The 24,214-nt window shown below is 46.0% G+C and overlaps 5 protein-coding genes and 1 long non-coding RNA gene across 8 annotated transcripts; 1 reads left to right on the top strand and 5 right to left on the bottom strand.

The window, feature by feature from the left end:
• Nucleotides 1-480: 480 nt before the first annotated feature.
• On the bottom strand, nucleotides 481-2,258 carry LOC136354031 (uncharacterized). Of its 3 annotated transcripts, none has more exons than XR_010737716.1 (4): nucleotides 2,117-2,254; nucleotides 1,276-1,402; nucleotides 1,022-1,204; nucleotides 481-915 (listed from the first exon to the last, which is right to left on the bottom strand). It is a non-coding gene; the product is annotated as an uncharacterized lncRNA (long non-coding RNA). The 3 variants fall into 3 exon arrangements; XR_010737715.1 differs by having other exon boundaries at nucleotides 1,280-1,402; nucleotides 2,117-2,244; XR_010737717.1 differs by having other exon boundaries at nucleotides 627-915; nucleotides 1,089-1,204; nucleotides 1,280-1,402; nucleotides 2,117-2,258.
• A 1,965-nt stretch (nucleotides 2,259-4,223) lies between these two features.
• Nucleotides 4,224-6,365, top strand: LOC4351205 (vacuolar protein sorting-associated protein 2 homolog 1). Its single transcript, XM_015759617.2, has 5 exons — nucleotides 4,224-4,379; nucleotides 4,591-4,721; nucleotides 5,322-5,426; nucleotides 5,602-5,862; nucleotides 5,988-6,365. Exons 1-5 carry the CDS (start codon nucleotides 4,343-4,345, stop codon nucleotides 6,126-6,128), a joined length of 675 nt encoding a protein of 224 aa, XP_015615103.2. The 5' UTR covers nucleotides 4,224-4,342; the 3' UTR covers nucleotides 6,129-6,365.
• On the bottom strand, nucleotides 5,986-7,116 carry LOC107278088 (RING-H2 finger protein ATL39). The gene has a single exon (XM_066305354.1). It carries the CDS (start codon nucleotides 7,114-7,116, stop codon nucleotides 6,604-6,606), a length of 513 nt encoding a protein of 170 aa, XP_066161451.1. The 3' UTR covers nucleotides 5,986-6,603.
• A 420-nt stretch (nucleotides 7,117-7,536) lies between these two features.
• On the bottom strand, nucleotides 7,537-9,210 carry LOC4351204 (thaumatin-like protein 1). The gene is made up of 2 exons (XM_015759619.3): nucleotides 8,667-9,210; nucleotides 7,537-8,221 (listed from the first exon to the last, which is right to left on the bottom strand). Exons 1-2 carry the CDS (start codon nucleotides 9,185-9,187, stop codon nucleotides 7,729-7,731), a joined length of 1,014 nt encoding a protein of 337 aa, XP_015615105.1. The 5' UTR covers nucleotides 9,188-9,210; the 3' UTR covers nucleotides 7,537-7,728.
• Nucleotides 9,211-10,187: 977 nt separating this feature from the next.
• Nucleotides 10,188-11,236, bottom strand: LOC4351203 (osmotin-like protein). Its single transcript, XM_015761131.3, has one exon. The coding sequence runs from the start codon at nucleotides 11,045-11,047 to the stop codon at nucleotides 10,409-10,411; it is 639 nt and encodes a 212-aa protein (XP_015616617.1). The 5' UTR covers nucleotides 11,048-11,236; the 3' UTR covers nucleotides 10,188-10,408.
• A 3,177-nt stretch (nucleotides 11,237-14,413) lies between these two features.
• Nucleotides 14,414-17,865, bottom strand: LOC4351201 (protein ALP1-like). The gene is made up of 2 exons (XM_015759818.3): nucleotides 17,431-17,865; nucleotides 14,414-15,788 (listed from the first exon to the last, which is right to left on the bottom strand). Exons 1-2 carry the CDS (start codon nucleotides 17,570-17,572, stop codon nucleotides 14,755-14,757), a joined length of 1,176 nt encoding a protein of 391 aa, XP_015615304.1. The 5' UTR covers nucleotides 17,573-17,865; the 3' UTR covers nucleotides 14,414-14,754.
• Nucleotides 17,866-24,214: the final 6,349 nt, after the last annotated feature.

The following is a 24,214-nucleotide window of genomic DNA, read 5'->3' as shown; positions in this document are numbered from 1 at the left end:
ATAGTACATACAACCTTGCTTCATAGACCATATTTGCCGGGAAACAAACAAGTTTCTCTGCTTCATTCTTCAGCATTTTCTCACCAACCGTATAAATATGGATGTACACGACCGTGCATACAGACACAGGATACAAATATGTGGTCCTTTTTGTAGTTTTTCGTTCTAGTAAGCTGGCTGCTAGTCTTCCTTGTACAAAGATGTACCCATGTGCAAAGTTTTATCCTACCTTTTGTAGCAAAATTTATCAGCAAATATGGATGTAACATAAACTTATCAACAAGCATGGGGTACACCATTTACTTGCACAAGGATTAGCAAAGATGAACTAGTATAGTTAAAAGAAAAGCATATGCTACTTGTGACCTCAATTATAACCGTTGCACCATCAAAAGATAGGTCTTTTGAGTCATCTTAAAGAATAAAATCCATCAAAAGCCAGGTTGAATTGAGAATTATAGAACCTGATTGCAGGTCTTTCCCTGAACAAATGTATTTATTCCTTTTTGCAAGAAGCCAAGAACATTGGACTTTCTTTCTTTCCCCATTGCAGATGATACTGTTAGCTTCAGAATTTCAATAATGAGCCCCAGGTGCAATGCTTACAAGTTTATCACATGAAAGGCTAGCAACAAATCCTGAGACATGAAATTGAAAAGATGGCTTTTACAGGCCCATCATTTGCAATGAATACAACAAGTGCATAGTGGATATGCCCATCAATGTGTTTTCTCACCACTGAGATGAGCAGCTTCTTTTCTTTTTTTCCCCCCACACTATTACCAGTAGCATGCATATCACAGATACATAGGACCACATGAAAAACAAAACAGATTGGTAGGGCTGGATGAAGGGTAGAGAAGATCCATGCATAATTAAGTTCCATTCTTCTCCTAATGTAGAGTAATACCTTGCCTGATGAGGAGACAAAATTACAGATTTTCAGGTCACGAGGCACAACAGATGCCAGCTGAGAAAAAAAAAAAGAAATGAAATTTGCTTCCTCATGGAAACAAAATACCATTAGGTCAGACATCAATCATGTTGCTAGCAATCTAGATGCAAATGGAGGAGAGGGGGTTGTTAACTGCACAGTGTCTCGCTGACAGGTGGGCCCGGCAAGGCGAGTGGGCCACATGGCAGGCTTAGAAGGTCTGTTGGTTAGGCAAATGTAGGCAGCAATCAGCAAGCTTATGCTGAAATCCTGCATGAAGCAAAGGAAATTAAGGACCACACTCTGAAGGTTGTAGCCTGGCTTAATTGGAATTTGCATACCAACCAGCCAGCCTCTGTTCTCTTCTTCATCAATCACTAGCTGCTGCTGCTGCTTGTTTTTGCCGGGTAGCTGCTGCTGCTTGTGGTGTGGACTGGAGATGACTAAACACGAGATGCACTGTATCAGCTGTTAAGAAGGACCGGACCAGCCAAAAATCTGTAAATATAATCTGTATTGTCCATCCATATATAAATAAATAATTTCTCCCTAGCTCTCATCATGTTAGAACCAGACAGAAAAACCAACCATAATAAAAGAAGATATCACAATAATTGGAACCATCAGTTCCACTTCATGTTGCGCATATAAACGGGCATTCATATGGTTATTGGGCATGCAGTGAAGGTCTGAACATTTGCAAGAAAGCTGAGATGCAACAACTAACTGGCAGGCCAATATGATCTCTCTTCATCAGTCAGTCAATCAGTCATTGATACTCTTCTTCTTTGTTTTACTACTAACTTTTAGTAGTGGAGTGGGGGAAGAGAAGACTAATAGAAAACAACCGGTAGTGGTTGGTAATGGATTTTGCAGCTTGCAAGGGAAGAGTAGAGACAGATGAGTTTAGCATATCTGCAGCAAAAACCAAAAGGCAAGATTGTGATGTGGTGGGCGCGGCATCCATCGGCATGACCACGACCATGGTTCAGCAGACGATCGAAGAGCTTATCCAATTAAGCTAAGCTAATCTAACCTAACCTAACCTTCAGTTTGAGGTTTCAGGAGAGGAGAGACGACGGCCAATCGCCATGGGCTCTTGCAGTGGATGCAGTAGAATCATAAATTGAAGCACGCGTGCATCGATGGCTAAGTAAGTGTAACGGACGGATAGCTACCTACCTCACTCAACTCCTCTGATGAATCACCGATGGAGATGGAGAGCTGAGTGTGCATGACATGCCTGTGACGATATTGAATCTGACGGAATGGAAGGAGCCTTGCTTTGCCTGCAGGCTGCTGCACAGGAGCGCCTCTGAATTTTTCTAGTGCTAGAAATCAAACCGAAAGCAAAACAACATATATGCTTGTCCCATGACAGCAATGCCACTTTCTGTCCTTGTGCACTGTGCTATTCATCAGAAAAATTAGGCTGCATCCTGCATGTTGTGGTTCATATGACTTATCTTTACTTGAGTTGAGACTCTTCCTGAACTCCTTACCTGAAAACACTTGCAGTAACAGTATCCTGAACAAGATTTGTACATGTTGGCAGGCAAGTGGATCGAGAGACATATATATCTTGTGTGGATGATACGCATATCAGCATATGGCATACAGAGAACAACAAGTAGCTAGCACACAGCGGATGGATAGCTGCCTGCAACGCGTCTACTTTAATCTTTTGTAGGACGCATCCATATACATGATCCACATAGCTAGATCGCTTGGTTGCTGACAAAGATTGGAACCATCCATCCATGGATGGATCATACATATATCCTGGACATACAACACTGATGAATTGATGATACTGATACACACGGAGTACAGATCGATTCAGTTCATTGCAAACGCGGCATCTACTTATTAATGGTAGAATATGATATCTAACGCTTACCAATATTCTGTAATCCATATCCAACACCACTCTGCCTGTCTCCATACAATTTTTTTTTTACTAATGCAAGCATAATTGGTTGGTACACGAAAGTTTAGCACAACGTGTTGAGAAATTTATCTCTCGGCATGAAAACTGGGAGAAAATCACGCTATGGCCATTTCCACCGGTTGCCCATGCGACTTTATTTCTCTATTCACGTGCATTGATCAATAGCGCTAATTTCTTTTTTTACATCCCCAATATCCATAACGAAATATTAATAGAGGATGCCGGTGTTGTGTTATGCTGACGAATAACCCCAATCCTTAGAGAGCGATGGAACATATCCAAAGGGTGGTTCCAGATCAATGCAGGTGGCACTCCGAAGGACGACGCCATACTGCAGTTGATCGCCGGTGACCCATTTGGGATCAAGCCAGTGGCCTCGCATACAACACTGCTTGCAGCCTTGCTATGACTGCCTCGCATACGTCGACGAACATTAGAGCGGTACAAGGGACAACGTCCCCCTATTTTCCCTCTGGTTAAATAAAAAACAGGCGCAAATATGTCAAACAAATGGCCAGTTAGGCCGTTACCCCTAATATTTAACATCGGGGTAATCTTTAGGCTTATTATGTTTAGAAGATTAGAAAATCTACACAACATACTTTGTCTTTTTTCGAACACAATATTTTGAAACTATGAAAACAGAAAAAGGTACCGATCCTACAGGAATATAAAACACATGAACTTAACATGATTGATGACTTATTTGGATGATTCACAACAAAATAACAAATAAATTTAGATGGACTGTAGGGAGGGAAGGTTGCATTGGACTTCTCGAAGAAGAAAAAAAGAAAAAAAATGCTTGAGCTTATGTGCTACTACTTCCTCCGTTTCACGATGTAAGACTTTCTAACATTGCCTGTATTTTCATAGAAGTTAATGAATCTAGTCAGATATACGCATCTAGATTTATTAACATATATATGAATATAAGTAATGCTAGAAAGTCTTACATTACGAAACGGATGGAGTATTTTAGCAAGTATAGAAAATCAACTAATAAACCAGGAAAAAATTGACTTAAAAATCTAAGGCCACAAGTCTAGCATAAACAGAAAGGGGTTAGAGTAGTACTAGCTACTAATTGTTTTCGGTTTAAACAAATCAAAATTAGCTTCCAACCGAATACGTTTGGGATTCAAATAAGAAAAGTTTTTTTTTTTGAAACAACTCAAAGGAGAAAAGATAAACTTATTTGTATCGCGTTGACACGGACGCAAAGAAAAGGTCACCCCGCCGCATCGCGTCACAACTCACTAAAACGCGTTACGGGGTTTACTTGGTGACGAATCAATCGAAACCCAATTTATCAAATCCATCGCGAATCCCCAACCCAACCGAATCCACCCAAGAAGAAGAAGAAGAAGAAGAAGGGTTATTGCATCGATCGCAGCGAGGGGGAAAGGGGTAATCGCGGAGCAGATCGAAACCCGAATCCAATCGATCGAGCCGCCATGAGCTTCATCTTCGGCAAGCGGAAGACCCCAGCCGGTTCGTCCTTCCTCTTTCTCCTCCTTACCACATCTGCGTGCTTCTTCCCCCCCGATTGGGATCCAAACTCGAGATTTTTCTCCCGTCGCCGGAAGAACCCTAATAGCTTCCTTCCGATCCAACGGCGTTAATCTTGTCGGAATTGGTTCTTGGAGCGAAATAGAATAAGTCTTTGTGTTCATTGAATTCGTTTTTGGTCAACGGCATGCAGAGTTGCTGCGGGAGAACAAGCGGATGCTGGATAAATCCATCAGGGAGATCGAGAGGGAGAGGCAGGGCCTGCAGGCTCAGGAGAAGAAGCTCATCGCCGAGATCAAGAAGGTGGCCAAGCAAGGACAGATGGTGCGCCCCCCCAAACTCATTGCCTTCCCTCACTTATGATTTCATACTCCCATCATATTCATCAATAGTTTCATTCGATTCAACCTTGTCACATACTTTACTGAATGCCAACATACTAAGCTTTATGTCTGATAAAAATCCCCACCATACCTTATACAATAGATGGCTTGGTGTTACATTTCTTCCTTGATTAGGCAATTTCGCACAGTAGCTTGGCAGATGTTATGAGGTCTAAAAATGTATCATACACATTATCTTATTCTACTCTCCAGTTCCCATTGCTTACATTTATTTGCATAGGATTGCTTCACATTGGTTAAATCTAACCAATTTAATCTGGTTGAGATTATCAGTTACAGGCTTTTGTTTGTTGTTGACATGTTCTGTTAGGAGAAAGCAGAATTTCTGTCAGGATCTGTTTGATGAATTTCTATTTCATAGAATTTACCTTTGTCCCCTTAAGGCTAAGTTATAGTTTTTGTGCTGCTTGTAACTCAAAGCCCAACATGAAATTAAAAAGAGAAAAAGAACTCCAAATGCTTGCTTTTAGTGATCATCGGTTGTGGCATATGTTTTGATGCCCTTTAACATTTTTCACAGGGAGCCGTAAAAATTATGGCAAAGGACCTTATCCGCACAAGACATCAGATCACAAAATTCTATGCCCTCAAGTCCCAGCTACAGGGTGTATCTCTTCGAATTCAGGTAATTATCTCAGTCAAGCAGGTGCTATAGTTCTGTTCGGGCATTTAAGCGGATTATTCTATCCGTAAATTGTGATAAGAACAGTCTTACCAAATTCAGATAACTGACCTTTTTCTTAACAACCCAAACTATTTTTGTGCAAAATCTCCTAATGGCTGTTACTGAATGCTTGCAGACATTGAAATCGACACAAGCTATGGGTGAGGCCATGAAGGGTGTCACAAAAGCCATGAGACAGATGAACAGGCAGATGAATCTACCAGCTCTGCAGAAGATAATGCGGGAGTTTGAGATACAAAACGAGAAGATGGAGATAGTCAGTAGCACAATGAATGATGCCATTGACGATGCTTTGGAGGGCGATGAGGAGGAGGAAGAAACAGAAGAACTGGTAAACCAGGTCCTTGACGAAATTGGCATCGACGTCAACTCAGAGGTAAGCATCATGCTAGTATGCCATTCTTCTCTTGAGTCTACGATAGGATACACTAACTTAGCAGTTGTATGGATGGGATTTTCGATTCACAATGTAACATTGACAACCTTGTGCTCTAAACACAGCTTGTCGGGGCTCCTTCAACCGCTGTTGCTGCACCGGTTGGAGCAGGAAAGGTTGCCGCTCAAGCTGAAGCCGCTGGAGGTGGGGACGGTGGGATAGATGACGACCTACAGGCCCGGCTTGATAATCTGAGGAAGATGTGAGCATATAGGGCTTGGAAGAAATAACTATACGGTGTCATTGTACAATCAGCATATAGACATTTTATGCCATCATTTTTCTTAGATTGTTGGGCACATAACTGCAGGCTTCGATTTTCTAGCCCCCTTGTATATATAGAAGCTCTTATTATCCTAGAAGAAGGTCATATTATCACCTAACAAGCTAACAGCCCTCGGTTGCTTTTGTTCTGAATAATTTTCCTGACGACTGCTTCTCTCTGCTGGTGAGTCTGAAAATTTTCAGTGTGCGTGCGTGCATTGCACTGTGAAGTGCTGCAGTTTGCGAATTCAGGTTGAATTTTGCGGAATCGGATGCTAAATGGGGAAGCACTTTTTAATCTCTTGTTGGCGGAATATATATGATCAAATTATATTGGAATGAATGTACATTGATGAATGAGTTATCTGTGAAGTAAAAAAACAGTAAAGAGATGCACAGACAAGAGCTAGCATTATGTCACGCCGTGGAGACATCGCCGGCGGGCGCGGCGCGGCAGAGCGGGCAGGTGGCGCGCGTGCGCAGCCACTCGTCGATGCAGGCGGCGTGGAAGTAGTGCATGCACTCCGGCAGCAGCCGGATGAGCTCGCCGTCGGCGAACTCCGACAGGCACACCGGGCACGCCGTCTCCTTCCACCCGTCGTCCCTCCGGTACGTGCTGGTGCACGGCGGTGGCTGCCACGCCATAGCGGTGCCGTTGCCGGCGCCGGCGCCGCCCGGACGCTGACGGGGAAGTCTGGCCGGCACACGTGAAACGCCGCCGCCGCCTCCCAGCCGCCTGTCGCTAGTAGCGGCGGCGCCACCGTTCGCCGGAGCGCGGTTGTTTGACTGGTTGATGATGAAGTGGATGAGCCTGATGAGGATGACGACAAAGAAGACGCTGAACAGGATGGCGATCGTCGCCTTGTAGTCCGACTGATCGCCGGCGTTCCTGTTGTTGTAGTACCCGGGGTTGCCGTTGTTGTTGGACATCGCCGGAAGTCGGTGGCGTGGCTTGGCTAGCTAGATTAACCGTGGGCAAAGTGATTAGCGGTAACTTACTTATCATACTACTCCTACTTATGGAGGCTTGACGACGGTCACAAGGATTGTTTACTTGTTACTATCGAGTGGAAATCTGTAGTTCATATCGTTTTTATCGTTTTCTCTGGTTACTCTCAATGCTCTGGGAGATGTCCAAATCTTTACTATTTGCAGCACGATTGCTCTTTGTTCATCATCCTCAATTCGTAGAATTAGACTACTTTCATCTGCATACGAAAAACCATGAGCAAAGTTGTGTACAGTTCTGCATTTCATTTCAATAGGATATTGAAAGTCAGGGTGTCAATCTAAATCACCTGCAGATGTGCATAAGAATGAGTAAGAATTTAACAGTTACTGCTAGATTGATTTGCAGACAAACATTTCATCATTGATCGGATTGCATCAAATCCAGGCAAAAAACGAATTTCATTTCTGCATCTCCCTCCAAAAACTGAAGCAGAGCAGCTGCTTACACTCCGCTACGGCACCAGCCAGCCATTTGGTTAGGCCGGCGAGCCGCCCGCCCACAGCTATAATATCGCGGTGGTGAAGTGGGTGCTAGGTGCGCACTAGGATTTCTTCTAGGGAGACGGAGATGGAGAGGTGGTGGTGGAGATCGCCGGAGCTGGGCGTGGTGTCGGCGCGGCAGAGCGGGCAGCTGGTGTTGGCGCGGAGCCAGGTGCCGATGCAGTCCACGTGGAAGTAGTGCATGCACTCCGGCAGCACGCGCACCGCCTCGCCGTCGCCGAACTCCGACAGGCACACCGGGCACATCGCCTCGCCCCACTCCTCCGCCTTCTTGTACGGGCACACCACCAGCTTCGCCTGCGACGACGAGCTCATCATGTCGTCCTCGTCGTCGTCGTCGTCGTCGTCCTCCCCCTGCTGCACGTGCTGCTGCTGCGTGGAGGTGCCCCGGCGGCGTCGGCGTCGACGGCGCCTCCTGGTGTCGCAGAAGGTGACGAGGACGCAGTGGTGCAGCAGGAGCACGACGGCGACGCACATGACGGCCAGGAGGCCGATGAACACCGGCGACTTGAACGTCGACGCGCTCACCCCCGGGAGAGACATGGGCGACGAGGCTTTGATGATTGAGCCCGATCGCGATCAGGTGTCGCTCTGCTTTGCTTAGGCATGGTTGTTGGCCATGGCGACTACAAGACAAGGTGTTCGACGGTTGCTACGAGGTTGGAATGGCTGATGTGATGTGATGCCGCCATTTGTAGCCTTGTGCTTTGGAACCAAATGCCACGATTTTTTTTATTTTTAGATTTTGAAAGGAATTTTTGTTACATGGTCACGTACACAGAAATCACACAAATAATTTAATCGCAAGCTTATTAATTCCATCGCCAATTGACCACATATATGGATGATGGCTTGATCGATCAGTCATTCAATTGGTTGGGCAGAAGACGACCTTGAGCTCGCCGGGGCCGAAGCACTTCTGCGGCGTCGCCTCCACGTCGGTCGCCGTCGTCCTCGCCTCGGGGCACATCTCCTTGAAGAACTGCGGCGAGGCCCTGCACCCGGCGCCGACCCTGGCGTCCGCGGGGCACGCCGCGTTGATGTCCGCGGCGCACCCCAGCACCGGGCACGTCTGGCTCCCGTCGAACGCGTGCGGCGTGATCGTCGCCGGCACGTTGAAGCCGTCGACCAGGCTCACGCTGTACTCCGCCAGCCCGCCCGCCGCGTTCACGCTCACCTGCGCCACGGTGGCCGGCGGCGCGTCGCCGGTGGCGCACGTGGCCGCCCCGGTGCAGCCGGTGCGCGGCACGACGCGGCCCGACCACCCGGCGGCGGCCGGGAACGCGAGGCTGGCGAGGCCGTTGGGGTCGAGGCGGATGGTGGCGCCGCCGGTGATGATGGCGGGCTGACCGGCGTTGGGGGTGACGAGCGGCCAGACCGTGTAGGGGCAGAGGTTGTGCATGGTGAAGGTGGTGGTCCACGCCGCCGCCGCACCGGAGACGGCGACGACGGCGAGCGCGAGGACGGTGAACGCCATGGACGCCTTCATGATGCCTCCTCTGATCGATGGATGGATGCAACCGCTGTCGTGTGGTATATATATACGAAGAGGAAGAGGAGACGTCCATGCATGGCCTTAATTTGGTGATTACTTCGTCATAAGGTTAACTACTTACTACCACTAACTACCTATATACTCCATATTGATTTATATTAAAAATGGACCTATATACTCCATAGTGCTTCGTTGCTCCACTACTTTAAAAGCGGACATCTTTTCTTCCACCATCCTACTTTCCTGGTCGCGTAGGAAACAAACCAACCCGGCCCGCAGAAAAACATAGATAAAAATTGAACCCATACAACTATTCATTGATGTTCCTCGCAATTTCGTTGTAAACCACGGACGTAGCACTAGCATTAGGGAAAACGAGAGCAAGTCTATTAGAGTATATGATATAATAATCAATCATATCTCAATCCTTCCTCCGGCTTCATAATTCTTGACGTTTTCGATAAGATTGGGATCAAACTTTTATAATTTTAACTATTAATATAAAAAATATTTATTTCTAATTCACTAGAACAACATATATATATATATATATATATAGATTTATCTTACAAATTACTAAAGCTAAAATATATTTAATTTATTGTACATGTTATAATAGAAAAAACATAGTCAAAGATATATTTTGAAAACCTTGTCATTATCTAAAGCATTAAGAATTATGAAATTGGAAGGAGTATCCCTTAAAGTAAAATATACTCTTATAAAGTCGAAATGAAAATGAAGCATATATGCATCGGAGCCCTGACGGCAATGGTGGTAAATATAATTATTTTGCCTGAGCTACCAATTAAGCAGGGCACTGATGGAGAGAGACATGCGTAGCATATTGCAGATGCCATATACTAATTGTACTACATCTCAATCCTCAGCCACACAGATTAATAATAACCTTACGAATTTGTACCATGCATTGTTTGTGGCCTAGCTATGTAGCTAGTGGAATTCAATTTGGTGATGGTTCAAATAAATCGGATTGAGGTCTGAACTGGCAGATTCGGAGTTAAACCATTTATTGAATGAATCACACGTACAGCATGCATTTCTAACAGTAACAAGTGTAGCTACCGGCGACGAACAGACGCGCGCCTTCTTAATGCAATCACCATCAGCGCATGAAGCCTCTTACTACGTGCTAATTAGGATTATTATTTGCGACTAATCACTACTCCTCCTTGCTAACCATCAATGAATCAGTCAGTGAGTGGAGGAGGTGTTGTCCGGCGGGCAGAAGACGACCTTGAGCTCGGCTGGCTGGATGCACCGCTGCGGCGTCACCTCCACGTCCGTCGGCGTCGTCCTCGTGTCCGGGCACCTCGCCTTGAACGCCTCCGCCTGCCCCGCCGCCATGCACCCCCCCCTGCCCCCGTCGCCGGGGCAGTCCGCGGCGAGGTCCACGGCGCACCCGAGCGACGGGCACAGCCGCCCCTGCTCGAACCCGTGCGGCGTCACCACCACCGCCACGTTGAACCCGTCCACCAGGCTCACGCTGTACTCCGCCAGCCCGCCCGCCCCGTGCACGCTCACCTGCGCCACCGTCACCGGCGGCGCGTCGCCCGTGTCGCACCTGCTGCTGCCGTTGCCTCTGCAGCCGGTGCGCGCCACCACGCGCCCGGACCACGCCCCCGGCGGGAACGCGAGGGTGGCGAGGCCGTCGCCGTTGCCGTCGAGGCGGGTGGCCGCGCCGGCGGCGTCGGCGATGGCGGGGAGGCCGGCGTTGGCGGTGACGAGCGGCCAGACAGGGTGGGTGCAGAGGTTGTGGAGGGTGAGGTTGGTGGTGGTGGTCGGCGTCGCCGCCGCGGCGAAGGTGGCGAGCACGGCGAAGGCCAGAGCCATGGCTACTACTTGGCTAGCTTAGCTCCTTGATGTGATGAATTCTTACTGACTACGTATATTTAAGATAGAAATGAAAGAGGTAGTTCAATAGCAGCAAAAGCATGCTCTGAAATGCAACCTGCCTGACACATCATGTACAACTGCCTTATACAATTGAATCAAGAACCACTTGGCCGTTTAAATTAGTTGAGAAATGCTTAAGAACGCTGGATAAATCAACTATTATATATTATAAACTTAACAAACACTGTAGCTTTGAACAAGTTGTCTAAACAATGCTGATGTACTACGAATTTTGGAGAAATCGTACTTTTAGAACAGGGTGTTAATTGAAAATAGTTAGTACAAACAGAGGCTATGATTGGCTATAGCAGTTACAACCTTCCTAATTACCAGGGAAAAATGCCCCAAACTATGCAAGAAAATCAGAAGGAAGCTTTAAGCACACAAGGCCGAGCCGGAGAGATATGATAGGAGAGCCATTTTGACCATCGAGAAGATCAACTGGAAATACATACATGTGCTCTTCACTTTGGTGATTGGTGTGCACAGCTGGGCTCAAATCAAGCACAAAATGTTTTGCTCTTGATGCAGAGGCAAAAGCAACCCAGCTATCCACATGTTTTGTCTGCTGTTTCTGGAGTGGAAACCTGATCTCGAACCTGTCCACCGCCAAGAAGCTGTGCTGCTGCAACACATGGTTAACATAGTTGATAAATCTGTCTGCGGTGTATCTTGGAAACTCGGAGTGATCAAAACAGAGATTAGAATGATATGTCCATCGATCTTTCCACCGAGAAGAAAGTATGCTTGTCTTCCCTGCTTCTTTTAATGTGAGTTGTGATACCACTTTGCATAGCAGGTCCTACATACAAAACAGCTGTGTCGATTAACATTCTATCAGCTCACTTTACCAATGAATATACTCCTATATAGCAAGGACGGTAGTCTGAGCTTCTCCAACGAGAGCTTCGTTCTGTGCGTCTTCTTCCTCCTCATCAAGGCGCAGGCAGTAGTAGGCAAACGGGGAATCTGTATAAGCAACAGCAAAGCATACTATATCACAGTCACACAACGAAGTGGATTATTGGTTTGATCAATTGTATAAGATAAGATGGATTCTAATAACTCGAGTGGATATCTACCCGTTTATTGCATGTCAACTAAAGTTATAAAAAATTTTCAAAAAAATTGATAAGATAGATCAATATATAATATATCACTTCACAAGCATACAAGTACAAATTTAACTTGTACAAGTAACAAACAAAACTCAAATACTCAAATAGATGCATGGCATCTAAATAATTATAAAAAATAGTTGTGAAAAATTTAAACCATTTATTGTATGTCAACTAAAGAGTTATGAAAAAATTTTAAAAATAAAAAATGACAAGATAAATGTACCTTGAATCCGGAGGGCAGCGGGAGGTGATAAGAGGAGGCACCACCGTAATCATCATCAGCCGCCGCATGTTCAAGCTCCTGGTGGCGGCGGCGGCGGCGGCGGTCGGCTTGATCCATGGCCGGATTACCTCCCCGTTGGGTCTTGATCCATCATCTATGGCCCTTTTTCATGAAACTTATAAGGAATCGGAGTACGTCTTCTTCAAGCGCTCTTCCCTTGAAACCGTATCCACATATGGAGTAACTTTGATTACTAAATTTTGTTTATAAGATTCAGCAAACTCATAATAATATTATGAAGGATTTTTTTTTCTTAAAAGGGAACAAATCAACACTAATACTAACCACACCAAGTTTAATTGCCTCCATACATACATACACGCGTAGGTGTTTCTGATGGTATTTTCCAATTTCTGTTTCTTTACCGATTACAATGGAAATGAACAAATTTACTCCCGAATGAGGCAAAAGGATAGTGCAGAATCGAACACAAGTAACCAAATCTAGCAGAAAGGAGGGTGAATGGTAGATTACGCCAGCGGAAGTCAAATAATCAAAACTTGATTGATCAAAACACACACACGTTTGGTTGTCTATCCGACCTTCTAGGATCGGTTTGACTGAAGCCTAGCCGGTCTGACCGCATGTATTCTCGCAGTCTGACTGTCAGCCTAAAAACAACACGACAATGCTTATGTAAAAACACGATTTCTCTTAAACCAACCGTTAGATCGAGTTGCAAACTTGATATAATAAACTAGACAAACCAAGTAACAACTCCACCGGACGGTTTAAGAGAAAACACCATCGAAAGTCAGCTGTCTCAGAATTTCAGCAAAACTAAACAAAACCTAAAACTTAAGCAAAATTCGAATCTAGCAAGAACCAACTAACGAAACTTTCCAGATCTGATCTATGAAGTATTAAAAAGGTTTTGGATGGATTAACTTTAACAAAATCGTAGCAAAACTAACATTCACAAGCTAACGCCAAAACCAAACATAAACATAAAACTTACGAAGCTAGAAGAGATCGTCGATGCCTTAATGATTGAATATGATCTATATTTCTCAAGTATATTGTTCACAAGGTGCAGCCACAACACTTCTCGTAAGTTTCTCATGAAACCCTGTCTAACCTCTCAAACTTGCTTACCCTCAAGACATACCATCCCTCTTTATTTATATTGAAAATCTCCTACTCAAAATAGGAATAGGACCCCCTAGTTTCACTATGACTCTATCCGTCGATTACCAAATCAAATTACAACGTACCAAATTTGTAATTCTCTCAAACTCTCCGAAACCTGCAGCCACACCAAACGCCAACCGAGTCGGACTGCCACCTTGCCGACTCGGCCTGCAGCCAACCGACCCGACTCTGCCTGCCGAGCCGCTGCATGCTGCTTGCCTCCCAAACAGCCAACACACACATGCATGCATCGATGCCATCCATACATGCCGCTACAGTGTCACATGGACTGTAGCACCATATCCTCTTGCTCAATTTTCTTTAACCAATTTTCTTCGTGAACATCGACGCTTGCACGCACACCTCGTGAAGCCTGTTGCGAATATCTCTTTCACACAGTGTGTCCATCCAACGTGTGCCATCTCGTATCCAACTTCGTCACCCAGCATCCTTGACCGTCTAGACCTCAACTCCTCCCTAAGTCTAGTCTCGATCCCTACCGTTGACCAAAATTAATCTCTAAGAATCCTGACTAGTCACTTTTTCACATGATATCCCGACCACACTAGACCTTTGCTCCTCCATGAGCATAGTCTTGGTCCTCACCATTGACCAAGGCTGACCTCAAGTTACCTACATATAATCAGGCAAAACAACCGTTTTTGGGCACAAATATCACAACCTGACCCACATTAGTCACACGCACTCACACCAACATGCACACATATTCTCAAACAAATTCATTGATTAAATCATTTGCAAAGCTAATTGTTCATCACAAATATTAATCATGCCAATGATTTCATAGATAGTTTCCGCAGTTCAACTTTAGCTTTGATCTGTATGATATTTTTCATTCAGAACCAAAGTAATCAAATGTAATTCACATCACAGGGGCGAGCTGGAGAGCTCTACGGTTACAGTTGGGTTTTCATTTGTCACAACTGACTGACTAATTAGCAGTTTAGCACTACCCCTTTCTCCCCTAAAAGAAATAAACAAACTCATCAAAACTGAAACTCACAGCTAAAAGACTCAGCTGCAGGCTGCAGCAGACTAAGAAGGTTCAGTTTCTTCGGGACATCCACACCCTCTTTCTTCTCTTGTCCTCACCTGCTGACCAAGTGCTCAGACAGTTTGTCCCTCACCCTCACAGCATTCTCATCTGCTAACTGGCACACCTGCTGCTTGTAATTCGCGTCGTGATCGTTCGACATGGCTGCCTCGTCGATGGTTGCATCCTGAAGGCATATGATTATGTTGTGCAGCATGCAGCACACATGGATTATCCGAGGCAGCCTGTGCTTGTCGGGGCGCCACATCTCGCCATGCAGGAATTTCCATGTGTCCTTGAAGTTCGCCAATGTACTTGGAGCAACTGTTATGGCCGCTGCGTGTCTCTTATTGAACTCCAGCTTAGAATCTGAGAGGTCCTTTTCTTGGTACGGTGTGAGAAGCCAGGGAAGAAGGGGGTATCCTGCATCACCAATTATGTATTCACCAATTTCTGACCCATCAGACACTACCATCTTGCTGCCGTTAAGCCGTGCTCCTTTCTCGCACATCTTGAAAAGACCAGAGCTATGCAAAATGCTCGACTCTTTCATGCTACCAGGCCACCCTGTCACAATGTCCATGAACCTCATATCTGGACTGATAACAGCTTGCAAGACCATGCTGTAATTTTTCTCATGGTCTAGCCAGACCTTACAGTTTGGCTCAGCTGAAGAAAGGCACATTGTGATATGTGTTGTGTCTACAACACCGCAGCAGTTTGGCAAACCATGTATCTTCTCAAACATGGATTTGATCTTCTCCACTTCACTGGAATCTGGCCACCGCAAATGGTGGCTTGCTCGCTCCTCCATAGCCTCAACAAACCTCCAAGTAATCAGTGACACGGTTGAGTGGTTTACACCAACAGCAGATCCTACAGTCACTAGTGATCCGCCAGAATTCAACCTTATCAGAGCCACCGCCACCCGATCTTCTAAAGACAGCACCTTCCCATCAAGAAAGGTATAGCTGCTAGACCTCACCATCATTTCATCTCTCACCAAACCACAGATGTAGTTGAAGGTTCTCCTTGGCATTTTGAAGATAAACTCAAATCTTTGTGCATCCTGTATACCAGACAAGGTTCCTGAAAAGGAAATAAAAAATGGTCAGTATATGTTGCGATTTGGATAAACATCAAGCTATTTTACAAACTTGTTTGCAGTTAATTGAACAAATACAACTAGCAGAAAGCTCAATCATTGAATAATAGTATATGTAAGTTCCTAAGTCTTTTGGTTGCTTGCGTTTAGATATATGTAATAACTTAGAATCCATCTCCCTTCGCTGAAGTCTGAAGATAGTCAGAAAAATCAATACTACCCTTTTGCGGAAGATGTGCTTCTCTCAATGTGATATTACTAAACCACCAAATCAGGACTAAAGAAACTTTGCAACTTGGAAGAAAATGGTACCACAATACTGTGGGGGCTATCCCTGCAGTAATTTGGTCCTCCAAAAAAAAATGTAACTCCCCTACCATCTAGAAAGAGTTCGAAACCAATTCTGGCTATTGTTTAGAACAACAGTTGCTTTGGTGCTGCATATGGTTGGATCACATGTATAACTTCATGATCTGCAACTAGCACCAGTGGCGAAGCCACCGTAGGGGCCAGGGAGGGCCAACACCCCCCTAACCCCTATGTGACCTCCCCTCCCATCTCTTCTCCCAAGGATAATTAGCCCTTATAATCTAGCCATTAATTACATCATTAGTTGCAGATGAGACTAACTATATAGGATAACTGCCTAGCTATATATAGGACTTATGAAATGACTTAGTTAACTGATTTATCATTTTAAAAATGATTACAAGACTCCAATTAAAATCATGGAACAAACTGTTTAAATTGGCAAATTATGATCTATGGGTTCTCATTCTCTCTTCTAGCTAATCGCTATAACATGTATGATGTCGAGTTAGTGATCATACATCAACGCTACAATATCACTGTTCACTTAACCTTAAGTGAGTTACCACGTCTCGTAAATGGCACCCCCCATCTCTAAATCCTGGCTTCGCCACTGACTAGCACGGCATACTTAGAGGAAGAGTAGCTATAGTACATCTCGCCTTTTTATGGACTGATCAGGAGCTTTCCATATAGCCAATACAGAAGTGCAGAACACATCTACTGTGACAGGAATTATTCTCTCACATTTAGCTTGGAAAATGGGAACATACAGAAGAAGCAATGACTAGCATCAGTAATTAAACAAGCAATTATCTTTCAATTTCATGGTGTCTGCAGCCTGCATTTGCTCTGAAACCATACTCGATTTGCTAGACATGATAACTGCACGAGCATATCAACTTGCTGATAGTAATCAGAATAATCGATTGATCTGAATTGATAGCTCAAAATTCTCTACGATTCGGAACTGATATAATGCAGCAACAGCAGCAGGTGTCCTAAACAAATCCTAAGACTAAAGTGGCTGTCCATCCATCAGAATGCAGCATCACCAGACAGACAGTGGTATTGCAGTACCACCATTTATAACAAGTTTATAACTGCTCCTTGATATGATCGATAAAGCACAAGATTACTTCAGCTCTCCAAGAATTCGAACCCGATGCAAATTAGATCTAAAAAAAAAATCGGCACCAGAGCAGCCACCGACGTGCCACGCAATCTGCACAAATCTCACCGAGACGTACGGCGGCCACCACCACCGCCGCCGCCGCCGCCGCAGACAGACAGACAGACTCAGAGAGATGCACGCACCTGACATCCGCATGCAGAAGCCGTCCCACCAGTCGCCGCCGCCTGCTCCGGGCGCGCCACCCGCCGCAGCGGCCGCCGCCATTGCAGCCTTCTTCTCCGCCGCCGCCTTCCTCCGGCGCTTGGCCCCGCGCAACGGCGCCATGCTGCAGAGGGAGGCTTCCCTTCCCGCACCGGACAAATTAAATCAGGAGGAGAAGCAAGTTTGTCACGAGACCTGAACGAATCAAGAACCAGCGGCGAACATGGACACAGGGGAAGTCTCGCCGCGGCGCGGAGGGATGTCTCACGGCTGCGACGGCGAGGGGGCGGCGTGGCTTGACATGGAGAGGAGGCTACAGGACATGGGAGCGCGTGTGCGTGTGTCGTCAAGTTGTGAGCTTTGGATGGGGAGGACGCAAGGTGAAGAGGAGACGATGGAGGAGGAGGAGAAGCAACAAAGGAAGGGAGAAGAGAAAAAAGAGAGTTTTTGGGAAGCCAAGGATGGCTCTGCCTCTGCCTGGATGTTGGATGGAACTATGGAAGATGGAGTTCTTTCTCTTTCTCCCCCTCTATCTTTATTTGTAGATGTAGTAGTATCATGTTATATGTATCTTCTATAGGAACTTGTGTATAATCAATTTGTATGTGTATACAAATATGTATGGAGGTACGTTTGAGTGTATTCTGTGAAGAAATGGAGGTTATCTTAGACGATCTTGTCTAAATGGGGAATAATTTGAGTCGGATCGAGGATTTTATGTAGAATGATTTAATTAAGATAAGAAATGTCATTCGCTTAATTTGACGATGTAGATGTGTCTTTACGATAAGGGTAATTTTTGGCTTATTTGGTACTAGTTGACTATAAAATTGTGATTTTCTTTTTTTGTCTCGTTGTTATATTTGCATTACAAGAGATTTGGGTTAACAACCATGACATATAAAAGTATAGATGAATATTGTAGTTGTATTTGTATAGAGGAGTATAAGAGTAGGGTACTGTGATGATGTGGACTCAAATTACATGACAAACAATTGGGTCTCTGTCACAAAAGAATATACTATTATTGAACAAAATTGGGGTCACCATTAGCTGATCATTGCCATTATCCAAGTTTGTGAAGGAGAAAAAAGGGTTCACACCGTGACTTGCACCAACCAAGAGCCGTGGTTCACACTACACGTTGTGCACTAAATTTATAGTTGCATGAGTTCTCAGTAAAAACATTAGAATTTTTTTGGACGATGGAATAAATCCTACGGTCATTTATTACAATATTCGTCTAACAAAAAGCATAACCAAACCTCTCGGAGAGCACAAAACATTCTCTTAACAAAGAGCACAAAACAAAAAAGGATGCACAAACTAATGACCACCAACACAATATAAAGTTCATAGTAAATAGGGGTAAAAGTGAGGAAAATACAAAGAGATGTACATTCATATTCCAACCTACACTTCTGAGTATATAAAAGGTTCTGTAGATCACAGAATCCAGATGACTTGACAAAATTTAAGCTTCAAGTTTGAGACTTGAAGTGGACAGGAATAAATTGGTGGATACCTGCCACAGGCAAAATTTGTGAAGTGAAATCATTCAACTCCCTCTGTTTCATATTATGTTTGTTGTAACGACAATGACTCTTCTTCTTTCCGAGAAGCTATGGGCATAAAACCTTACAAAGTTTATAAAAAAATATAACAACATTTACAACACCAAATTAGTTTCATAAAATCCACTATCGATCATATTTTGTAATATATTTATTTTTGTTTTAAAATGTTGCCTTATTATTTTATAATTTTGATAAAAAAATTAAAAAGGTTCGCTTTAGGGCAAACCAAAGGGACATATGATACGAAAGAGGGGAAATATATACTAATCATCTATAATAGCACTAAGTTTGGCAAGACGAGTAAGAATATTAAGAGTTTAGACGAGAGAATTGATGGTGATGTTTGGGAATTTGATTTTTTAATCTTTTATTTGTAAAGATGGTGGGAATCGACACAGACTTTAGATAGAGATTAAGTTTTGCTTAGAAAAGAGAGGGCTAAGTATTGTTTAGGCAACGTAAAGGAGCAGTTCCCTCCAGATATTGAAAAGTAGGAAGTTCTCTCAATCTCTATCCCACCAAAACTGCTATATGCCTAGCCCTCCATATAACTCCTAATCTCTTCTACCCCTCCCCCAAAAAAAACAAACTGACCCTTATTAATTAAGCTTCATGTTTATTGACAATTTAATTTGGATATCTATTTCCTCAATTTTTAATTTTATCTTCTGGATATACATGGAACTATTCGACAAGAAGGAAATATTTATTCCGTATTCTGTGGATTCTTGTGGCACGTATAAGCGTGGTTTCAGATGGATATATATGCTGTGTGCGTCCGTTTTATCCTTGTCACCTTGTTGTGTATCAAAAAGGCTTTGATGAACAGAAGAGGATTATATATGATGGAGACAAGAAACAATAATAAATTGATCGATCGATCCGTCATTCATGGGGCACGATCGATCTTGACGTTCAGATAAGTCGATATCGATCATATCAAGCAGCAAATATATGGAGTATGTATGTTGCCATGCGCACAAATGGATGGGCCTCATCTGCACGAATTCGATCACTTTGTGTGGTTTTAGTTTGAGATCAACTACACGTACCACAATGTATACTTTTCCCGAAAAATTGGCTGAAAACCTGAGTGATTTTGCGATAATTATTTAGGAGTGAAGACAATAAATTAACTGCTACAAGTCCATAAATAAATTTTTAAATGGGTTTTATAAGAAGTATTGTAACAATAAGTTTTTTAAATCATACCATTCACCGTTCCATTTCATTCTATCTGGAAAAAGAAAATGCCATGTATTGCGTTGGTCACCCGACCAGAAGAATCCGGGCTCTTGGGCTGCTTCTATATTAGGCCTTCCTCTTGTTGGGCCTATCTTCCTCAATACTTCCGTTTTTTTCAGCCAGGAAAAGTACACGCAAGGTCCCTCAACTTGTTAGCGAGATACAAAATCGTCCCCGAACCGCAAAACCGGATATCCGGTGTCCCCCAACTTACAAAACCGGTCACAAAAGTTCCCTCGGCGGTTTTGACCCCTGTTTTGTCCCACGTGGCGGCTGACTCAGCGTGGGACCCACGTGGACCCCACAGGTCATGGAGACCACATCAGCACCCTCTCTCTTTTTCTCCTCTCTCTCTCTCCTTCCTTCCTCTCGCTCTCTGCTCTCGCACAGGCGGCGGCGCGCGCGGCCGGAGGGTGGTGCAGCCGGCGACGGCGGCTCCTCGGTGGCGGCGCGCGGGCTCAGGGCGGCGCGAGCTCGCCGGCCTCCTCGTCCCCCTCGTGCGGTCGGTGATGGTGGACGAGCGACGAGAAGCAGGCGGTGCGACGCCCCCGCCGCGTACAGTGGCGCGGTGACCGTGGCCGCCATCGCCTATCAGAGGAGACCTCCGCCCGCGCCCGGAGCCGCCGACGACGATGAGGCCGAGCGGCGCGGAGTCGTCGGCGCCGCCGCTCCCCATCCGCAGCCGCGCTCGCCTGCCGCCGCCGAGCTTGCTGTCCCGTGTCTCCACCGCCGCGTCACCACCCAGCACGAACCTCACGCTCGCGCTCGCGTTCGTCGGGTGGGGAGCCGGCCGGTCGATATCCTCTCCGCCGCTCCTTCCCCGTCGGCCGCGCCGCCTGGAGATCCTCGGCGTCGAGGCGGCCGAGGCGGAGATGTCCTCCCGCTCCCGCTGCCGCTGCCGCCGCAGCTCCTTGCTGGCTACAAGACGACGACGGATGATGCGACGGCACGGCGCCGTCGAATCCTCTGAGCAGCTTGTCGATTCCTTCACGCACCGCAGCGTGGTGTGGAACGTGGCAGCGTCAGGGACAAGCCGCAGGATCTCGTCGGCCACGCGGACGCCGTTGAGGCTGCGCACCGTGGCGAGGTCAAGGCCGCGCCCATCGCCGCCGCCTTGCTCCCCTGCTCCCGCGTCGTCGCCGCCGACACCTTGCTCCCCTGGTCGCACGGCCACTGCGCCTACAACCTCCTGGACGACGGCCACGACACCGTCCAGGCCAACGTCGAGCTCGGCCTCGCTGTCGACTCCCGCGAGTACGGCATCGGCGCCTAGGTAGCAAAGTTTGTCGGGCTCAAGGGCTACGGGCTCGCCGTCGTCGGCAGGGTTCCGGGCTCCCCGCGCCTCCGCCGTGCTTCCCCACTATGGCCGCCGCCGCCGCCGTCGCCGTCGTGGCGCCGCCCTCCTCCTCTCCTGCTCGCCCCGGCTAGCTTTACAGATAAGTGAGAGAGAGAGATGAGGAAGGGAGAGGAAGGGAAAGAGAAGAGAGAGAGGAGGCTGACGTGGTCTCCATGACATGTGGGGCCCACGTGGGTCCCACGCTGAGTCAACCGCCACGTGGGGCAAAACCGGGGTGAAAACCGCCGAGGGATCTTTTATGACCGGTTTTGTAAGTTGGGGGATGCCGGATGTCCGGTTTTGCGGTTTAGGGACGATTTTGTATCTCGATGACAAGTTGAGGGACCTTGCGTGTACTTTTCCCTTTTCAGCCAGTCTGTGTTTGATCAAGCAGCCGACGAATAAAAAGCCCATTAGAAATTTATCGCCAAGACGGCCCAATTGGAGTTAATTCAGTACTAACAATTTAACAGCATCATTCACGCAGTTTTCCAGCATACTCCACTGTAAAGATCTCTCATTGTAAATATCTAATGCAAGGTCGATTTAACCTATAATTTGACGTCTCTTTCTACCTGGTGTTCACATGATTGATTGTTTCAATTCGTTGCAATTATACATACATACGACTGCGTACGCTCGTTGACTACCACTGGCCGTATATTTTACCACATCTACAGCTATTTCTGAATGTATTTCTCTGTAACTTCTGCAATTGAGTCTACAATTAACTAGCTGCCTGGTCTTACTCTCATCAATTACCTGAAGTACTTTTCCTCTGGATAACCATTTACTTTTTGGGTTAATTGGATCCATGCCACTGCAAATATGGTAAATCAAAAATATACCACTACTATTCACGTTATCTGCTGGATGCCACCGTAAATTTTTAAAATTGAATCCATGCCACTCCCGTTACTCTCCCGTCAATCTTTCCGTCTTCCCCATCTTCTCCCCGTTCTCCTCCTCTCCACCGCCCCGGATGACGCTGCCGCCGACGCGGTGCTCGGCCACCTCGCCGACCGTAGGTACGTCGCGACCTGCACCTCGTCGCCGAGCTCCGCATCGAGCGCGCGAACTCCGCGGTCACCTTCTCCACACCCTGCGCCGCAGCCGGCGGCGGCAAGAAGAAGCGGCGGTGCCTCCTCCCGCCCTCGTCCGCCGGCCACCGCTCCACCATTGCTTTCCTCGCGTGAGGGGACGTCGGGTTCTTCCGGCCGTTGTCATGTCCAGTAAAAGGTTGGCAAGCGTATGCCTCGATTGTTCTCCAGAATCTCTCGAAAACACGGATTAGAATCTGGAAAGCTTGCATATTTTGGGTTCAATATGTTTCCAATCCACACTACAAGTAGGGTATTACTTCTTGATTAAGAAAGCCTGAACCTATATAAAATTCCTTGTTTCCAAACCCATCGACTTTTCTAGCTTGATAGCCACCCATTTTAGTATTGCCGAAATCTTGTTTCGACAACAAGCTACCACTAAGCAAAATCCAGGGTTTAGATACGATACGAGCAAATAAGGGAATCAATCACTTATAGCTTCGACGTTGATTCTGTAGACGAGCAGGCGGCATCGTTCACGGCAGCTGGCGCGGTAGGCCATGGCGATGTGCGTGTCGGCGAGCGCGAGCGACATGAGGAACATGGCCTGCAGCCCCAGCCCGGCCTCGTCAGGCGCCGCGCCGAACACCACGGCCGCCTTGGTGACGACGTAGCACACCGGACGGAGCGGTGGTCATGGGAGAGCGTCCCCTCGCCATCGCCGCCGGCCGTGACCCCATGTTCGTCACCGCCTACGCCGTGCACCCGGACGGCCACGACAGCGACTTCCTCGACTTCCTCCTCGAGCTCATGGCCGTCGGCAAGATGAAGGAGCGGGTCAACGTGGTGAACATGCCGGAGAGAGGATGGGGATGACGGAAAGATTGACGGGGAGGATGGAAAGAGTGACGGAGTGGCATGGTTTCAATTTTAGAAATTTACAGTGGCATCCAGCAGATAGCGTGAATAGTAGTGGCATATTTTTAATTTGTCATATTTGCAGTGGCATAAATCCAATTAACCCTTACTTTTTCAACTATCTTCTTTGGCTCTTTTGGAAGCATAGGAATAGGATCGACTCCTAACAATTAATATACTAGCCTAATTAATTAATTGCATCCAAATGTATTTGAATGCTCAACTTGGCTTTGATCAGTTTTGTAGCTACCAAACGGCAAACTAAATTCACTAGTGCATTCAACCACTTGGATAGGCAAAAGCCACAGGTTTGTTCCGTATTTAATTTTGACTGGTGACTTTAGAACAAAGTCATTGTATTGTTCTGTTGTGAAAATGCCCAATTGCCCATAAGTTACTTCTAAAATATCAGGCAATTTTTAAATTTCAACAAAGGGGTACCTGTACCCGAAACCAATAATCATTAATTGCAGACTACATAGATTGACAGCGTATTTGTGTATCACTTCCATAAACAATTGATGAGTTCCTTCGCAAGATTGAATATGTAAATCAACATGGACCAAATCTAAGTAAGTTTCCTCCCTGTGGGAGACAACACGGCTGGAAGCAAATTTAGCTCACTGTTTGCCTTTTTATATATTAT

This window comes from Oryza sativa, chromosome 11 (genome assembly GCF_034140825.1).
Source record: "Oryza sativa Japonica Group chromosome 11, ASM3414082v1".
NCBI lineage: Eukaryota > Viridiplantae > Streptophyta > Magnoliopsida > Poales > Poaceae > Oryza > Oryza sativa.
This window is presented reverse-complemented; position numbering and strand designations above follow the sequence as displayed.